At 54.0% G+C, this 16,936-nt stretch overlaps 2 protein-coding genes across 2 annotated transcripts; one reads left to right on the forward strand and one right to left on the reverse strand.

The window, feature by feature from the left end:
• Positions 1–837: 837 nt before the first annotated feature.
• LOC104332374 (arf-GAP with dual PH domain-containing protein 1) lies at positions 838–7,746 on the reverse strand. The gene is made up of 11 exons (XM_075428315.1): positions 7,626–7,746; positions 6,525–6,655; positions 5,537–5,628; positions 5,365–5,447; positions 4,527–4,639; positions 3,605–3,751; positions 3,101–3,184; positions 2,701–2,763; positions 1,674–1,745; positions 954–1,185; positions 838–866 (listed from the first exon to the last, which is right to left on the reverse strand). The coding sequence occupies exons 1-11, from the start codon at positions 7,714–7,716 to the stop codon at positions 838–840; spliced, it is 1,137 nt and encodes a 378-aa protein (XP_075284430.1). The 5' UTR covers positions 7,717–7,746.
• A 1,186-nt stretch (positions 7,747–8,932) lies between these two features.
• Positions 8,933–12,491, forward strand: NOL12 (nucleolar protein 12). The gene is made up of 6 exons (XM_075429121.1): positions 8,933–9,051; positions 9,142–9,247; positions 9,409–9,457; positions 9,886–10,028; positions 10,989–11,089; positions 11,741–12,491. Exons 1-6 carry the CDS (start codon positions 8,969–8,971, stop codon positions 11,910–11,912), a joined length of 654 nt encoding a protein of 217 aa, XP_075285236.1. The 5' UTR covers positions 8,933–8,968; the 3' UTR covers positions 11,913–12,491.
• Positions 12,492–16,936: the final 4,445 nt, after the last annotated feature.

The raw sequence follows: 16,936 nt of genomic DNA on the forward strand, positions 1-16,936 counted from the left end.
CTGCCAGACCCAAGCTCTCTCCATTGGTTTGACTAGAGACTCAAATTTGACAGCTGAATTTCAATGGCATGAATATCCCTCACAGTATCTTCCCTAGGGTAGTATTCCACCTCCTACCACTTTTTGTTATGTGGATACACACACATTGTCTATATACACACAAATACACACACACATATTGTTTTTGAGCAGATCTCTTAACATTCTCTGTAGCAATCAGAGGAAGGTCTCCACACAAATGTGGTCTGAAGAAGCTTTCAAGCCCACACACGGCAGGAGGAAATAGGCCTCACATTTGGCTGTTAGACTGCATCTTTTAACTGACCTTTCTCAACTACAGCTCTAACTGATAAAATATCTAGACGTTTCACATCTCCGTTGCCAGCAGAGAAGCCATTTCTTGTCTCTCCTAGTCCAGCAGCCCCTGCAACCTGCTGAGGCATAGCTCCAGGCAGGCAGCTGTTTTCTTGTGTAGGGTAGGTGGCTGTCTGCAGTTTCATGCAGGAGAGACGCTAGGTCCCATGTCCAAGATAGCAAGTGCCAAGTATTCAAGACCCGATCGACAGGCAAGGCCTGCCAGCATCCAGTCAGATCACAGCAACTTAACAGTGACAGGTTGCACTGAGGATTCAGACTCACAAAGTCTTGCGCTTCAAAGGAAGCAGCTTAATTTGGCCCCCAGAACAAAGTGGACCATCTATGGGGAAAAAAAAAAGTGCTTCAAAGGGTGCTTCAAGAGCACTGTGTTTCTTTGATGTCAATCTCCTCTCCTCTCCTGATAGGGCACCCAACAGGACCACGCAGAGTCGAGTCACAGCGAGGTTCCCGCATGGCTTCCTAGGATTTAAACTTGAAGTAGGCTTCAACTGGAGTGAAGGAAAAAGGTGATGCATTAGGGCAATACCCTGAACAGGAGTGGCAGAAGGGGAAGGAAACAGCATCCAGGCACTTACTTGCATATTCCTGTGGTGTCATGGCCTGGTTGATGACACTAGTGAAGGCTGCGATCCAGTCCAGCTGGTCAGTCTCCGTCTCGCAGGTGAAGAGGTATTCCCGGTCGGGGGTGACAATGGTGAGGCCATAGTGCCAAGAGAAGTTGCCCTGTGTCCCTGAAGGCAATCCCTTCTGGACGCTATAGCCATTCTCTTTGCTGCCCACAAACACCTCGCCCTTAGCAAATGCATCCTGCACATCAGGAGGGAAAGAGGGATTTAGGGAATCCCAGAAGAACCAGGGAATAACAGCAATGCACCTAAGGGCGGGAGGAGAGTGGGTGAGAACTAGGGATGTAGCAGCAAAGAGATGTGAAGGTGGTCAGGGGATTCAGAAGAGCAGGGAGTCTACGCTCAAAGGCAGTGGCAGAAAGGAAAATTTAAGAGCGTAAAACTCGAGGTCTGAGAGAGGAACTGCTGCTCCTGTCTATCCATGTCACCCCCCACGTCACTCTCCTCCCCACCACCACTGTTATGCCGCTGCCCTCCCTGTTCCCATTGTCTGCAGTCAGTGAAACAAACACAGAAAGCATGGGATGAACTAAGTGGGATGGAAAGGGGAAGACCTAGAGTCCATTCAGAGCAGCTGAGGAACCTGCAAGCCTCCCTCACTGCAAAGCAAAGCCTCTGGCTGCACTCTGACCCTGCCCGCAGCTGCCAGAGGTCAGGTCTCCACCTCACCAAAGGATCCTTGAAGTACATGAGCCTGCGGTGATCCAGCGTGAACCAGCGCTTCTTAAACGCCTCTCTCTGCTGCGAAGGGAAGAGGTGCCATGTGTAAGGGGACAGTGCCCTCTGCCGCGAGCAGTGCGAAGGGATACCCAACATTCATCCCAACTACTCGAACCAAGCCCCTGCCTTAACAGCAACCTCCTCCTCTCCCCTTCTGAGCTGAGAGTGGGGATCAGTATCGGGTTTTTCAGTCCCAACTGCTGTCCCCAATACTTGGGCTTCTGTGAAGGACCCCAGAGTTGAGACAGCAGAAATCTAGACGCTAAATACCTGTAAGGTCACGCACACACAGACACATGCAGAGAGATCTGTTGTTCTGGGAGACAGCAGGGACTTTGGCTTCATCTACTTGCACATGCGTCCTTCCCCTTTTACTCTCCCCTCCCTTGGTGCACACACACTTTACCCACAGGTGTCTAAAGAGTTAGGGGGGAATGGGGAAACAGCAGGTGAAAAACATTGAAGTAGGGAGGGTCAGTGGCTCCCTCTGAGGTCCCTGTTAGATTTTTTTCACACAGAATCACACAGCATGGCAGGGGTTGGAAGGGACCTCTGTGGGTCATCTAGTCCAACCCCCCTGCTGAAGCAGGGTCACCTACAGCAGGCTGCTCAGGACCTTGTCCAGGTGGGTCTTGAATATCTCCAGAGAAGGAGACTCCACAACATCCCTGGGCAGCCTGTTCCAGTGCTCCATCACCCTCAGAGGGAAGAAGTTCTTCCTCATGTTCAGCCGGAACTTCCTCTGCTCCAGTTTGTGCCCGTTGCCCCTTGTCCTGTCACTGGGCACCACTGAAAAGCATCTGGCCTCATCTTCTTGACACCCACCCTTCAGATATTTATAAGCATTTATAAGGTCCCGTCTCAGCCTTCTCTTCTTCAGGCTAAACAATCCCAGCTCCCTCAGCCTTTCCTTGTAGGAGAGTTGCTCCAGTCCCCTAATCATCATTGCAGCCCTTTTTCTCCCATGGCAGCTCACCTTGGGACCAGTCTTCTCCATGTATCCCTCTTTCAGGAAGTTTCTTGTCAGTCGATTTTTAATCTGACAAAAAGGCAGGAGTAACATTCACTTAGCCACGTTTCTGTGCTGTTTGCTTTCACCCCCGACTCTTCCTTCTATTCCACCAAATTCAGCCACCTTTTAAATTCATGTTTGCAGAACTGCCTAGCCACTTCCATCTCCAAAGTGCCCAGAAACAGCAGAGGGTGGTTGTTCTCTGGCCATCACAGGCCATTTTACACAGCCTTTCTCATCCCTCTGTCTAAATACTGCAATTTCCGCTCCTGTACCTGGGAATCTAATCGTAGCTAATGGGCTCTTTTATCGCATAGCCGAGTACCAGTGGGAGACTCAGCACTGTGCTCCCGTGCTGCCTTACCTCATTATCGCTGGCAATGGGAAATGCTACCTTCAGATAATGGAACTGCACAGAGCGAATGGCATTGAACCAGTCCACTACCTCCTGAGAACAGAGAAGGACAGGACAGAAAGCTTAGCCGAAGCAACAGTGAGCCATCTAAATTCACCCAGCTGCACCCAGCCCTATGTTAACTGCAAACACAGCCGGCTCTGCCTGCCCAGCACCTACGGCAGCTCCTTCACACGCACGCAGCCAGCACGGCTGCCCCACTCCCCGCGTGCACAGGCGGCACATCTGCACAGCCACGGCAGCTCCTCCCACACGATCCGACTCAGCCAGTGCTGCTGCCCTGCTCCCTGCAGCAAAACTCTTCTCACAGACACAGAGCCAGAACCCCCACCCTGTTACCTACAGCAGCCCACACATGCACACCCTGCCCTACCCATGCTTCAAACTATTTAATACCAGCAGCTCTCAAACCACCTCAATTGCTTTGCAGTGTTTGATGCTAAAACAAGATACCTTTCCACTTTCATGGTAGACAAATATATTCCGGGTCTTGTTGTCTTTGAGATAGGTGATCTGCAGGCCATTGGGGTTCCCAATCTTCACTGGCTGGAACGTAGCATTGATGACATCTATTTTAACATTGATTTTGGGTTCTTTTGCCTGAAATTAGAATGGCATCGGTCATGCATAAGCATTCCTAGTGCAAAAGAGACCTGAGCTGACTTAGTGGGGAAAGGCAGGGTCAGAGGGTGTTAAAAGGTAGTAACTGCCCCTTCCTGACAAAACTGTTGTAGCACACACTCCCTTCACCGTGTGGCATGCTCAAGCCCAAAGAGTGGCCCAGCCCCTCCAATTTAGATTTGAGCTGTGCTTACTGTGGAGCTGCCAGCGAGACACTAAGAGTGCATCTGACTTCACTGCTGAGCCAGTCTAAAGGCTAACTGACCCCAAAAGACCCCACTCCTGCTTCTCCCTACCCCAAGCTATTCCCTCCCTTGTAAGTCCCTCCCTTGTAACAGTGTACTGGCACTTGCTCCATTCATTTCAGGGAGACAAACTAGCAGAAGAGTAGCCCTCCTCAAAACAAACCAAACAACAGGGTTTTGCCGACTTGGCTCACAGTGGGGTGAGGCTGTTTCCAGGGATGGTGCAGGATTACCCAGCCAGGCAAATGGATAGGGGTGAACTGAAAGATCAGCCCTTTTGTCAGCAGCGAGGGAAGGATGTAGGGAAGCATAAAGGGAGGACGTGGGGAAAATGTCACTCTGACAGTAGGAAGGGGACCCCTCTCCTCAGTGACATGTTTCTATTATCGTCCCTGGCCTGGGATGAGCAAAGCAACCTCAGAAACATGCGTGGGAAACAGAAACGTCTCTGTGACCCCGCTGCCCTGGGTGGAGTACGTGCTGAGGTGGGAGATGACCACCATACTCACATCCTGCTTGGTGAAATACTTCAGACATCCCTCTCTCTCAGACAAGAGGAACTTGCGGGGTAGGAACTGCCCGTTGTCTCGGCCTCGCTTCCAGAGAATGCCTTCCTTCAGCCCTAGGAGCAAAAAGGCTACTTTTAAAAGCATTCCCTCCCAGGCATCAGAGCTGCATGCAGCCTGGAGTCCCAGCCACACCGCTGGGGTAAAGCACGTGATGGACTATACCTGAGAACAAACACCCGAGAAGGAAAGGTCTCACCTCTGACTTACAACTGAAGATGGTGGTGTTCCTGGGTTTGCAGCCCAGATAAATGGTCACCAAAAGACACTCCCAGATGCTTCCCATCTCCTAGTCCGGATCCCACTACTGCCTCTGACAGTGTGAGAGCCTTCTCTCCAGTCAACACCAGAGTCCTGGCCCATGCAGACCCTGGCACGGGACCAGAACTCTTCCCACTTGACTCTGCAAGCCCTTGGGCCCCAGTGCCTTGTGTCACAGCACTGGCAGTGGCGTGTCAAAGACATCTGCTGTAGTCGGAGCGGGTGGCATGCAGCAGGACAGAAATCCCATACTGCAGAGGTCTGGCTCCACCAAGACAGCAAATGCCTTTGAAAAATGCCAGCTGGTAATACCAAGCTTGGGAGCAACCCATGGCAGTGCTAACCTATGCTGACCACAATTTAAACTCGCCCAGAACAACCCCCTGCAAGTACCAGCTGGGTTCTCAGGAGGACGTGTGGGATTTGCAACACTGACACTATGAGCTGTCTCCTCACGGTGCTCAAAAGCTTCCAGTGAAGGCAACAGGCAGGATGTTCTGATGCTGTGCTCTGCTCTTACCATCAGAATATGGAAGCTGTTTGCCAGGCTCGGTGAACTCTTTGCGTTCATATTTGGCCCGTATCCACTGTTCTCTCAGCACTCTGGGGAGAGAGGTGACAGGTAGCTCAGAAACAAACTAGAGGAACACAGAAGTGCCCTTCCCCCTTTTCTTCTGGATGCAGCAACTTACTGGCAGTCATTGTAGGTCGGCTGGTAATAGTAAATAGGGATGTGAGCTTCGTACGTGGCTTTAGTCACAGCATTCCCATGCTTGGCCAAAAACTGCAGAGTTACAGAGAGAGTTAGTGCCTTCCCTTTGATGCAGACTCCTGTTGGGCTTTTTCTTTCCTGACCCACAACAGGGCTAGATGCACATTGAGCTCCAATGGAGCATTGTCTTTCCTGTCCATTGCAACATTGCAGCAAAGTCTGGCGACAAAAAGGTGGGTCTCAAAGGTCTTGCCAACTCTCAGAAGTTACACTGATTGCACCTGAGTTAACAGAACGCCGTAAATGTCACTTCCGCAGGGCTGGGTGCACACACGTTCAGTGGATTTGCTGCCGTGTCCCACATCTCTGGGGAGACCGAGTTCAATGACAGCTCTGCAATGCCATCTGGGAGGACATTCCAAACCTCTTCGCTCCTCTCCAAAGAGCAGCAAGATACAGATTATTTTCTTTGGATCTCCAGAAAAGTATTTTCAGTCCCCTGAAGATTAATGGGTTGAGGGGGCTGTAACAGGGAGAAGTCAAGTTCCCATAAATGCCGTTTTTCTCAAGAGATCACATTGTATCTGGAAACTCTTCTTGGAGCATGGAATTGCCCAAGATTTTCCCCTCAGACTGCTGAACCCAAGAGACACTGAGGCTGGATGGTGCTGGTGAGTGGGAAATGAGTAATGTGGAGTGAAGAAGACCCTGAGCCTTGGCAAGATACATTGCAAGAGCTCTGCATTTGCCAGAAAGTAATAGGACACGGGGAGACACATAAGGCAAGTGCATCATCCCTCTGCCAGTGCATTATGGGGAGTTATCCTCGCTTAAGTACCCAGAGCACGAGTAGCAAAGGGACTATGTATCAGACTAAATCTCCAACTCTGTGAGGCCAAAGGGCTGATTTTCCCAGGACTTGCTAGTGTATGGCCCAGACCCAACACACCTGGGGGTAAAGGTCTCACCTGCACCTGAGCATCGTCCCAGTAGTCCATCTTCAGGGACTTGACTTTGCTGATGCTAGGGATGTTGCGGTGAATTCCTGAGCAGCTGAGGCATATAAAGACACCCAAGGTAGAGGATGCCCAGTCAGGATCTGAGGGTATAAAGAAGGGTATGACTAGAGGTGGTAGATTGCCCTGGAAGACATGCCTCAACTGAGAACATAGCCCGGAGAAACAGAGAGCTGGGTGACCACAGTTTCATCTGAGCTGATCAATTAACATCCGAGGTACAGGCAGGAAAAAGCGCAGCTATTATTCCCTCATTCCCTGTGCTTTGACCACTTCATCTGAATCTCTGTTGACCTGAACCTTGAAAAACTCCGAAGTGCTTTGCTAATTCCCTTGGCATAGGGGGTCACCCAAGATGAAACTGAAACCAGCTCTGGGAAAAGACTCCAGGAGCTGTTTAGTGCAACACAGCAAACCCCCAACAGTATTTAGCTCAGGAATTGGAAAGCGGCCTTGAATCCAAAATTCTCCAGGGAGAATTTAAGAAGGTAAAATGGTACTAATTAGCCAGTCTTAATTTGGCTTGGGCGGTACATCTACACCCCACGTGCCCCTTTTGGGAAGAGTACGGATGGGTGTTTTCAGCAGCACCTGTAGAACCTCAAACTGGATACCCTTTCGAGGGGGCAAGCCTTTGAGTTAAAGAAATCTCCGAGGCGCCCGTGGCAGGTTGTCAGTTCCTAGCTGAGTCACGGGCCCTCCTGAATCATGCCTTCTTCCCGGAGCGGTTAGGATTTCACCAGGAGCTTTCCTGTCAGGTCCTGACTGGGCACGACCTCGATTTGCATTTCAGATCTGACATGACTGCAACCCACAGTGCCGCAGCTACACAGCCCCTGCTCGTCTGGCACGACTGCGTCCCTGTCCTTCTTCCCACCAGCGCTGCAGCAGCATCTCCTTCCTCCTCCCTCGCCAACTCACCTCCAGGGAGAGGAAGCGAACATCCAGGGCGAGCCGTTGGCTCTCCTCCCTCCCTGCCCCAGGCTCCTGTGCAGTCAGATAGCCCCGGCTCCCCGCTTCCAACTCTTCCTCCAGCAGCCCGCAGGGACTCACCTGGCTTCCCGCAGTCTGCGCACAGAGAGTTTTCCGCTCTTCTCCACACCTCCTTCAGGGCCTTCACGCTCCTGTCGTTTCCTCCAGCCATGGCGTCCAGATGCTATCCCTCCGGGCAGGGCAGGGCTGCCTACGCCTTCTGCACCTGCAGGCCACCCAGCTGGGCTGCCCAAGGGAGAAGGAGCCAGCGGAGAGCCAGAAGCTCTTGCAGACGGAGGAAAAAGGAGAAGGCGGGAGAAGCCGTAAGGTTAATGGAAGGAGCGCGGAGGCCTGACGGCACACCTGGTCCAGCTCAGCGCAGGCAGGGATGAAGAGACTGGAGGCTGAAGAGCACCCAGGCTGTGGGTGAGGAGGAGGAGACCTGCCCCATGGGCGTGGAGGGAAGTGCAGCAATTAACCACAGAACTGGTTTTTCCGCATTTCTGCTGGTGAAGGGACAGGCCAGGAAAAGAGCCCAAGCAGCAAGCGAGCTGATAAAGGCAAGGCAGCCCTGGACGAGCGGCCGCCGTGCCCTGTCAGCACCCATCACGGTCTGCGGGCTGGGGGGGCTGGCTTCAGCTGCCACCGCAGGGCTTCGGGAGCTCCCACCACAGTCCGCTGGCCACCACATGAGCGTGACACCCATTCTTAGGGTGAGGACTGGAAGGCAAGACAGGTTCAAGAGTTGGGGCAAAGTCACTCCAGCCAGCAGCCAAGAACACGGCAGTCCTGATGCCCCCACCTACCCACGCCGGTCTCCACCACCGATGACAGAAACCACGGCTCTTCAGCCAGGTCCTGCATCTCACAGACTTGGTGCCGGAGCTGAGACCCATCCCTGCGCTTGCTAGGAGCAGCACAGCTGCCACCGACGCCAAGCAGCGACAACAGCTTGAGATAAAGCTCTCTGCTGAAGAAATGCAGATGTTAAATATTCGGAGGAATGACTTTTATTAAAGGGATGCAGATGTAAAGTATTTGGAGGATGGCAGAGTGGGGCGAGGGATCGGGTGCAGCACCACCAGAGCCTCCCGCCCAGGAGGGAGATGAAGAGGAGCGGGAGCTGGCGGCACACCAGCAAGGCCCGCGACACCTTCTCCCTCCCGGCCTGGGGGAGCAGGCGCAGCAGGAGCGGGCGAGGGGACGCGCACACAGCCCCCATTCCGCACCCCGTCGCCCCACAACCCACCGCCGGCACCGCTCCGGATCCCCCCAGAACCCGGCGCCGCGTCAGGAAGCCGGGCCCTCGGCCCCTCCCTCCCCCGGGTACAAAATGGCGGCGGGGCGGGGCGGGGCGGGGTCGCCCCTCACGGCCGGGCGGCGGCGGAAGGGGCGGGTGGTGGCGGCAGCAGCCTGGTGCCGCCATGGGCCGCAAGAAGAAGCAGAAGGGGGGTGCGGGCGGCCGTGAGGGGCGGCTGGTGGTGGCTTTCGACGAGGAGAAGCGAAGGTGAGGCCGGGCGGGCCCGGGAGGGGGGAAGCACCCCCCGGTGAAGGGGTCGCTGAAAGCCGGGGGGGGTTTCTGCCTTGCCGGCGGCAGGGAGTACCTGACCGGCTTCCACAAGCGGAAGGTGGAGCGGAGGAAGGCGGCGCTGGAAGAGATCAAGCGGAAGCTGAAGGAGGAGCAGAGGAAGCTGAAGGAGGAGGTACCCACGCACCCCTCCGCCCCCAGCCCTCCGTGGGTGAAGGGGTGCCCCCCCCCCCCCCCGCCATGGCGGCTGGGAGGGGGCCTGGGGGCTACCCGGCCCCGCTTACAGGGGGATGGGGCCGGCCCGAGCGGCGGGGGTGACCCGTTCCCATCCCTCAGCGGCACCGGGAGTACCTGAAGATGCTGAGCGAGAGGGAGGAGGCGCTGGGTAGGTGCTGGGCCCCGGGGCGGCGGCGGGAGGGCCGGGAGGTGGACGCCCGGGTCCGACCCCCGTGGCTGGGAGATGAGAAGAGCCGGAGCACGCCGTCCCACAACACCGGCTCCTCTCACGTCCCCTCTGTCCGAGCGGTGACCCCCGCAGCCCTCTGGCCCTGGCGGGACAGGGACTCTGGTGCCTGGTACAGAGAGGAACAAGCAGGAGGACATCTCCGGGGGGTTAGCAGTTCCCCTCTGCTGGGAGAGGGAGCTTGCCCTTCACGCTTATAGTGCCGGTGTTCAAGCCCCTCCGCCCGTTAACCCTGCATGCAAAGGCTGGGGGTGTGTTGGGTCCCCCCCAGCCTGGCACCGCAGGAACAAGCAAGCGTATCTTGTGAAATGTTGGGCACTTTGCAGTGCGGGGTTTCCTTGTCTCTCCAGATGAGGCTGATGAACTGGAGCACTTGGTGACGTCGCGGACAGAGTCTGTGAGCATCGACCACCCAAACCACATTGTAACAGTGACCACCATCAGCGACCTGGACCTCTCAGGGGCGTGCCAGCTGGGACTGACCACCCCTGTGGTAAAGCCTCGTGCTGCTTCTCTGGTTCTATCAGCTATAAACATTCGTAGGGCTGGCTAAGTACACCTGGCACTCCCTGAACATGCCCAAAGACTGGCTGGGAGCAGGGAAAAGGGAAACTCATAACTTCACATTCTTCCGCAACTTATGTTGAGCCTCAAAAGAGGAAGAAATGTCCTCTGTGAACAGCTCACTCCAGACCTCCTTGTAATCCCTTGCCTTGTCTTAGCTGACCTTGTGTGAGTGAAAGGTGTCACAGGGCTGGATGGGGACAATGTAGCATTTTAAAAGCTGATAAAACACAAGCAGCAAGATTTCAGACCTTGCTGCATGGGCTGTCTTCAACCTCTTACCTGTGTCTTGTTCAGGAAAAATTACTATTAGCATGAGGATGGATTTTTCTCTCTGTGATCTTGTGCTTGGACCACAAATAAGGAAACCCTTCAGTTCTGGTTGTGGTTGCTTTTATTCTCAGAACATATTGTAACCAGGCACTGGTTGACTTGGTCCTTTTGATCTTCATGATTCATGGCTGGATCTGAGCTCTTTGGGGAAGTGTCTGTGTTAACCTTTTACACTCGTAAGGTCATCTTCTAACCTGAAAATCCACCTCTTTCGAGGTTTTGATAGTAATGTAAGAAAAAAAAGTTGAAACCTTCAGTTCATAGTTTAGACTTCAGTTGCATGGCCGTTAAGGTCATACTGAAGTTTTTGGATCTTCGGGTGGATTACTGTAGGACTTCTCACTGGTTGTCCCTTTCTGAGGGCCTGCAATAAGAAACTTTGACATTTGGACAGCAAGATCTGTGGAGAATTAAAAAAGACTTCATCCGTGACTAGATGGTTCACAAAACAGGATGAAACCAAGAAGGCAGCAGAAACACCGGAATCAGAAGACTGCCTGTTTTAGTGTGTCTGTAGGGATTTTTTTTTTTTCCCCTCTTCTGCTTCCTTTTTAAGGGAAAAAGCGATGGATCAGAAGAAGAGAAAGGGGAAGAGGTGGTGAACAAGCCTGTAACAACAATGCCCAAGAAGTCCAGAAACCCCTTCCTGTCTGAAAAGTATGTATGGATTCATTCAGCTCTTTGCTCTGAGGCTCTGCAAGTTGATCGGGAGGGTCTTGTGTTCCCAGATCAGCCGTGTGGTTGCAGGGAGGGGATGCTGTACTGCCTGGACATCCGTGGGCAGGAGCCGGCAGAGGGCACTGGCAAAGCTCAGGCCTGTCCCAGACGCTCCATTCCCATCACGGTTATCCCTGGTGGCAGCAGCAGCGGGATGCGGTGCGGGGCGGGCTTTGTCCTCGACTGTTTACCTAGTCTTTCTCCAGATATGGCAGGCAAGGGTGTATTGCAGGGTGCAGAGTCTGTCTCAAAGACTGAAGGTCAGAAGACCCGAAAGCTTTGACATTCTCCACATTTTTCACTATCTAGGATTTACAGCCGCTTTGGGGATTCAGAGAATTACTTAACTCTCTAGTGGCTGGGTAGCCCCACTGCTCAGAAAATTCATTTTGGTTGTTGTTGCACATGTGGACTTGCAGGTTTCCTGCCCTGTCAGGACAGTGCCCAGCACAGTGAAGCTCCCCTGGGGCCTTGCTGTGGCTGGCGTCCATTCCTGCTGGACTCCACAGGGCTCTCCTGCTACTGCTGTGGTGTCGCCTTGCAACTGCAGACTTTGGTCCCCAAACATTTCTCTCTTCCTGCCCTGCACAGGATCTCTTCTCTTACTGCTATGCTGCATATGCACAGCCGGAAAAAGACAAAAGGAAAGAGACCCCAACGTGGGCAAGGCCCACGCAAGAAAATCCAGAAATCCAGCAGGGGGCGAACCACGAAGACTCAGCGACGGAGGCTGACGGGCAAAATGGGCCGTGACCAAGATTAACAGAGAAACTAGTGCAGCTGGGACAGCATTCCACATCTGGCCTGCTGCTCTTTGCAGCCCCTTCCTTGTGGGCAAGGACTTTGTTTACTTGGCACTCTGACCTGCAGTGAGCCCAGATCAACCTTTCTCTCACCTCCTGAGCACTAGCCAGGATCACTAGATGCTATACCCATTTATTTCTGCAGTGATCTCCAGCTGAGTGTCTGGGTGCCACAGAGTCTCTAAAAACTTCTGCCGGGGGTCAGATTCTCTATTTGCTATAACCCTTCTGTCCTTGGGCCTCTCCTTCCAGAGCTGATATTTGGCTTTATCAAAGGAGAGGATCTGGGGCTAAGTGCAGCAGGCACATTGTCAGGGCAATTTATGTGACCAGGAAGAGCTCTGCTTCCACTCGCGCATCAGTGCCCTGGCATTCCTGCTGTGCAGTAAATCCTTTTTCCATGGAGACATGGTGTCATCTTGTCTCGTGTTTCTTCTCCAGTGCCACACCGGGAGAATAAACTCCAGAAGAATGCAGGGGTGCTTTTTGTTTGGTACCTGTGCCAGGTGAAGTTTGGTAACTTTGTGAATAAATCTTTATGAATTTATTTTGCTAAGAGAAATATTTGTGACTTACTTGAGGGATGACAGCATCTGTGCTAATGCCGGTACCAGATGGAAAGAGGGGAAATGATTCCTGTTACTTAAAGGATCTTGAAATCCACTGATGCTCAGAAAAGGGAATAGCTAGGAGCTATTTCTGTGGTAATACAGAACCAGCCAGAGCAGGACTGGCTTGTTCCATTGTCTGCTGAATGTGCCAATCTTGATTGCGATAGCTCACAGGAGCATGAAATGCCCTAGTGCCATTGCTCAGTGTGTGTGGCCCTCTCTGGGACGGGAGGGGCAGAGGCTGCCCTTTACCTCAGGGCTGCTGCAGTCATCAGCAGTTAATTGCCTTTCTTCTTGGGACTTCAGTTTATTAGCATGGATGCCTTCAGTAGGGGGGTGAGGAAAAAAACAAGGTTTGCGTGGTTGAGGAATATTGGTGGCAGAACTGGGAGTGAATCCTCTGAGGAGGAGAGTGACCCGAGACAGCATGCTGGTGTCTGTCCTCCAGTATCTGTAGGAGATGGTGACAATTCTGCCTCTGGCAGCCAGGCCCCTCCCTTGCCACATGTGTGCTGGCAAGGAAATGACAAAGGGACAAAAGGCCTGTGTGGCCAAAACCCACACCAGAAAACTGGCAACCCATCAGTGGGTGAGTACGTAGGTTACTCTTGCCAGAAATGGGAGGAGGAAGAGCGAACCGGTGCCTGAGGCTTCATGGAGGAACATCAGAGCAATGCTGATGGCCAGCAGCTGCGAAAGCTAGCAGCATCAGCCTGATGCATCTTTCATCAGTTCTTGGAGCATGCGCACACAAGCACGCAGAAATTCTTCAGAGCACATTGGGAAGGGGGTCTGATCTCAACACTGAGAGCAGCTACCCAATTTCTGCTAGAGCACGTTCTTCTGGAGGGAGCTGTGTGACACCCATATTTGTGGTGAGGAATGGGGTCCTTTTGCAAGTCCCTTTTTGCTCCAAAGAAGGTAAATGGCAGGGAAGTGGGGACTGTCATCCACTGTGCCACTGGTGCCTTGTGAGCTTGGACTCCCGAGTCCTGTCCTGGGCTGAGGCTCTACGCTGAGAGCGCACTAATTCTGAACAACCCTGGTCACATCATGAAAGTGCGGCATGTGTGTGGTTTCCTCACATCCAAATTAACTGCAGTCATCTCCTGCTCTGCCTTAAAGGCCACTGCAGAAAGCTCACAGGGTTTAAAGCATGACCATGCCCATCTTCATGTCTTGCCTCAGGGTGCTGGGTGTTTCAGAGCTGCAGAAACACAATCTGGGGGCAAGGCCAAAAGCCTGATGCATCCAAAGCACCCGAGTGGTGCCATGTGCCGAGCACAAAGCATTTCTTGTTCTGGTTTGAGACTTGCATGCTCTAGAGCCGTTCTGAGGTGGTTGGGTTTGAGAGGGACGTGGGAGGGAAGGAGAGCGAAGCTGTGTTCGGAGTGGTGTACCGCACCAAGGGGACTGCGGCTCAAAGCTGGAACACGGTGTGTGACACCCTCGGCCCGGGTGACGCAGCAGCTTCGTGTTCTCCCCAGGACGTAGTGCCTTGCCGAGTGACCATGGGCAGGAGGCAACTCGCACTTGCCCCCGCGCTGGGAGTTTGCTCTGGGGCTGGAGTGGCTGCTGGGAAGGGAACGTACAGTTTGCATGTCTGAAATCTGCTGAAGGATGGAGTGTGAGCTGTGGGTTGGGTTGCCTTCTGTGGCCTGTAGACAACTGGCATGGTAGCTGGGACAGCGCGGGATTACCTCTTTATAACCCTGCTGGGATGTTGAGAGGGACCTCAATAGCACTTCAGTGCTTGTTGTTTTGCTGCCAGGTGATTTAGAAGAATCACTCTTTTGGTTTGCTGTTTCCCTGGCCCTAGCAGCTTCTGAGTCTTTCTCAAGTGTCAGCTGAAACCTCCAACAGGCTCTTCCGTGCTCTGAAAACTTCCAGTTCCTGATGGAAGTTGTATTTTCACATTTAAAAAAACGCGTATGGAAAAACTGAGGGCAGAACTGTTAAATCCTGTACGGCATTAACCATCGGGATTGTTCACTGCGCTATTGATTTCTCCATTTCATCGACTAAAGCTTTATTTTGTAACGTGAATTACTGACTCAGCCCTAGCCTGCCATTTTTGTTACGTGCAGGGTGCGCAGTCAGGCTACCCCAGGACAGACTGGATCAAGGATATGAGCTCCCAAGTGCACGTTAGCGTGTGAAGTGTTTGCCAGCCACATCACAGTTCATACCAGACTGTGGCCCAAAATTCTTCTTGTTTGCTACTTCTCCTTGTTTTCAAGATGGATTTGAGCATTTTTGTTGTTCTCCCCCAGCTGCTCACAAACAAATTCCAGCTGTTCAGGAGGAAGCTGCTTCCGAATATAAAGCGCTTGCAAAAATGGACCTGCTAGTGCAGCAGCTGCTCCAAAAAGGAGCAGCAGAGACCAGCCGCTCGCTGCGTGCTCCCCATTCCGCAGCCTGCGCACGGGCTTTTCACGCTTGGCTCTGCGGTGAGGCCACCTCGGGCACCGGCGCGTTACTCGTGCTCGTGCCCGAGGGCCCGCACAGAGGGGTGCGAGAGGCTCTTGGCGCGGGTTGACAGGCGGGGGTTTCCGTGCGTGATGGCTTTCGCTGGCTGGACTGCGATTCTGCACGCATGCGCGCACAGAAATGTGATGGGGATTACAGAGGATCAAAACCAGACCGGGAGCCAAAATGTCAGGCGGCCAGGGAAAAATAGGAGCGTGGTGCAAAGGAGGGACGGCTGCAGCGTGTGCATGAGCTGTGTGGTAGTCAGTGCGCTGTATTTATTGCCCGTAAGTAGCATATCAAGCTCAAGGCTGTACCCAGTGCAGTCGCTCTGCTGCTTCCAGTGTTGTATTCCAGAAACGAATTGGGGAGGGAAGTTACTGGGGGAGTGACAAGAAGTTTTGGGGACTGATGGAGCTGAATAACTGGCGTTGTCTGGGAAAGACAGGTTTGAGGAGTAGGTCCCAAACTACCCCAACGCATTGCCTTCAACGGGTAAACAAAAAGTGAAATTAAACTTTTTTTAAAGCCCACCAGGGCCGTGAAGAAGAGGCGGCCGAGTGGTAGCAGAGGCAGCGGAGGACGGATGGTGAGCACGTTTCGCTAGGAGCGGCGAGCCTCGGGCAGAGCTTGGGCATGGCCGGTAAAGCCCGGTTGAGACCGGCCTCTCTGGAGAGCACCGCGGGTAGGGACACCCGTCCATCAGACCTGGGCCAGGGACGCGGTGGCGTTGGGCTGGCTTGGTGCTGGCGGACGAGTCCACTGCTCTGGCACCTGCTTCGCGTTCAAGTTAGCGGATGTCTGGGGTGATGCCCGCGGAGGAGCACGAGGACAGACCCTCGGCGGGCGGTAGGGTGGTCCCGGGGAGGAAGGGCAGGGAGGAGGCCGAGGTATGAGGGGGAAAGGCGGGGGGATGAGCCGCTGCCCCCTCCCCGGGCCCGGCCTCCCCCCAGCCCCGCGGCCGCCATGCCCGGCCGGGTCGATCGCCCGCCCGCTGCCACCGACACGTGTGTGCCTGCACACGTGGGCGCCATGGCCGCGCACTGCCAGCCACTCAGAGGGCGATATTCAAATCACTGCTGGTGGCAGCCAATAAGAGAGGGAAGGGGCGGGGTCTGGCGCCCCGGGGTTCCCACGGCGAGCCTCATTGAGGGGGGAGCTCGGCGGGCGGCGAGGTGCTGGGAGCCATAGGGAAGCTGAGGTACTGGGGGTACTGGGAGGTGTTGGGAGTACTGGACGTGGCTGGCTGCGTGCATGCGTGCCAGAGGCCCTGGGGATCGCAGCATTATCCTGGCAGTAGGCCCTGAGGGATACGGGGAGCAATGATTTGCCCATCAGGCAGTGGGGTGCCACGGTCTTTTGCCCCGGGTGGCACTGCGTGGGCAAGGGCAGGCAGCAAAGTTGGGGTGCTTCGTGCTGCATCCCTGGCAGGTGAGTGCTTAGGCTCCTGTCTGGTGTTTTGTGTGAATGAGTCAAGAAAACCTGCCCCAATGCGAGGAGGGAGGCTGCAAGATTGGCACTAGTGCAGCTTGCTGTATTGCAAATGAGTGCACCGACAAACAAAAATTACAGCTTGGTTTTGGCATTGATGGTTGGGTTGGCCCTGGTTGTTTTGGGGAGCAGCCGTAGCCTTGATCAGCTGCTCTGACTCAAGTGTCCATGTTTAGGGGAGCAGCGGCATTTTCACATCAGGGATGCTGGACTGATCCCACACTGATTTCCTGCCTTGGTGCCTCCTCCAGACAAATTAAGCGGAGCCCTCCCAGCGCAGATCACATCCTCAAATCCAAGGACTCGCCCTCCAACCCTGTGGGACAGAGGAGATGGTGGGCAGGATGCTTACGAAAAGCTGGGACAGCAGTGTGGAGCCCAGCTGTTGTGCTAGCAATGCTTGTTCCCCTTCG

Source organism: Opisthocomus hoazin, chromosome 8 (assembly GCF_030867145.1).
Source record: "Opisthocomus hoazin isolate bOpiHoa1 chromosome 8, bOpiHoa1.hap1, whole genome shotgun sequence".
Taxonomy (NCBI): Eukaryota; Metazoa; Chordata; class Aves; order Opisthocomiformes; family Opisthocomidae; genus Opisthocomus; species Opisthocomus hoazin.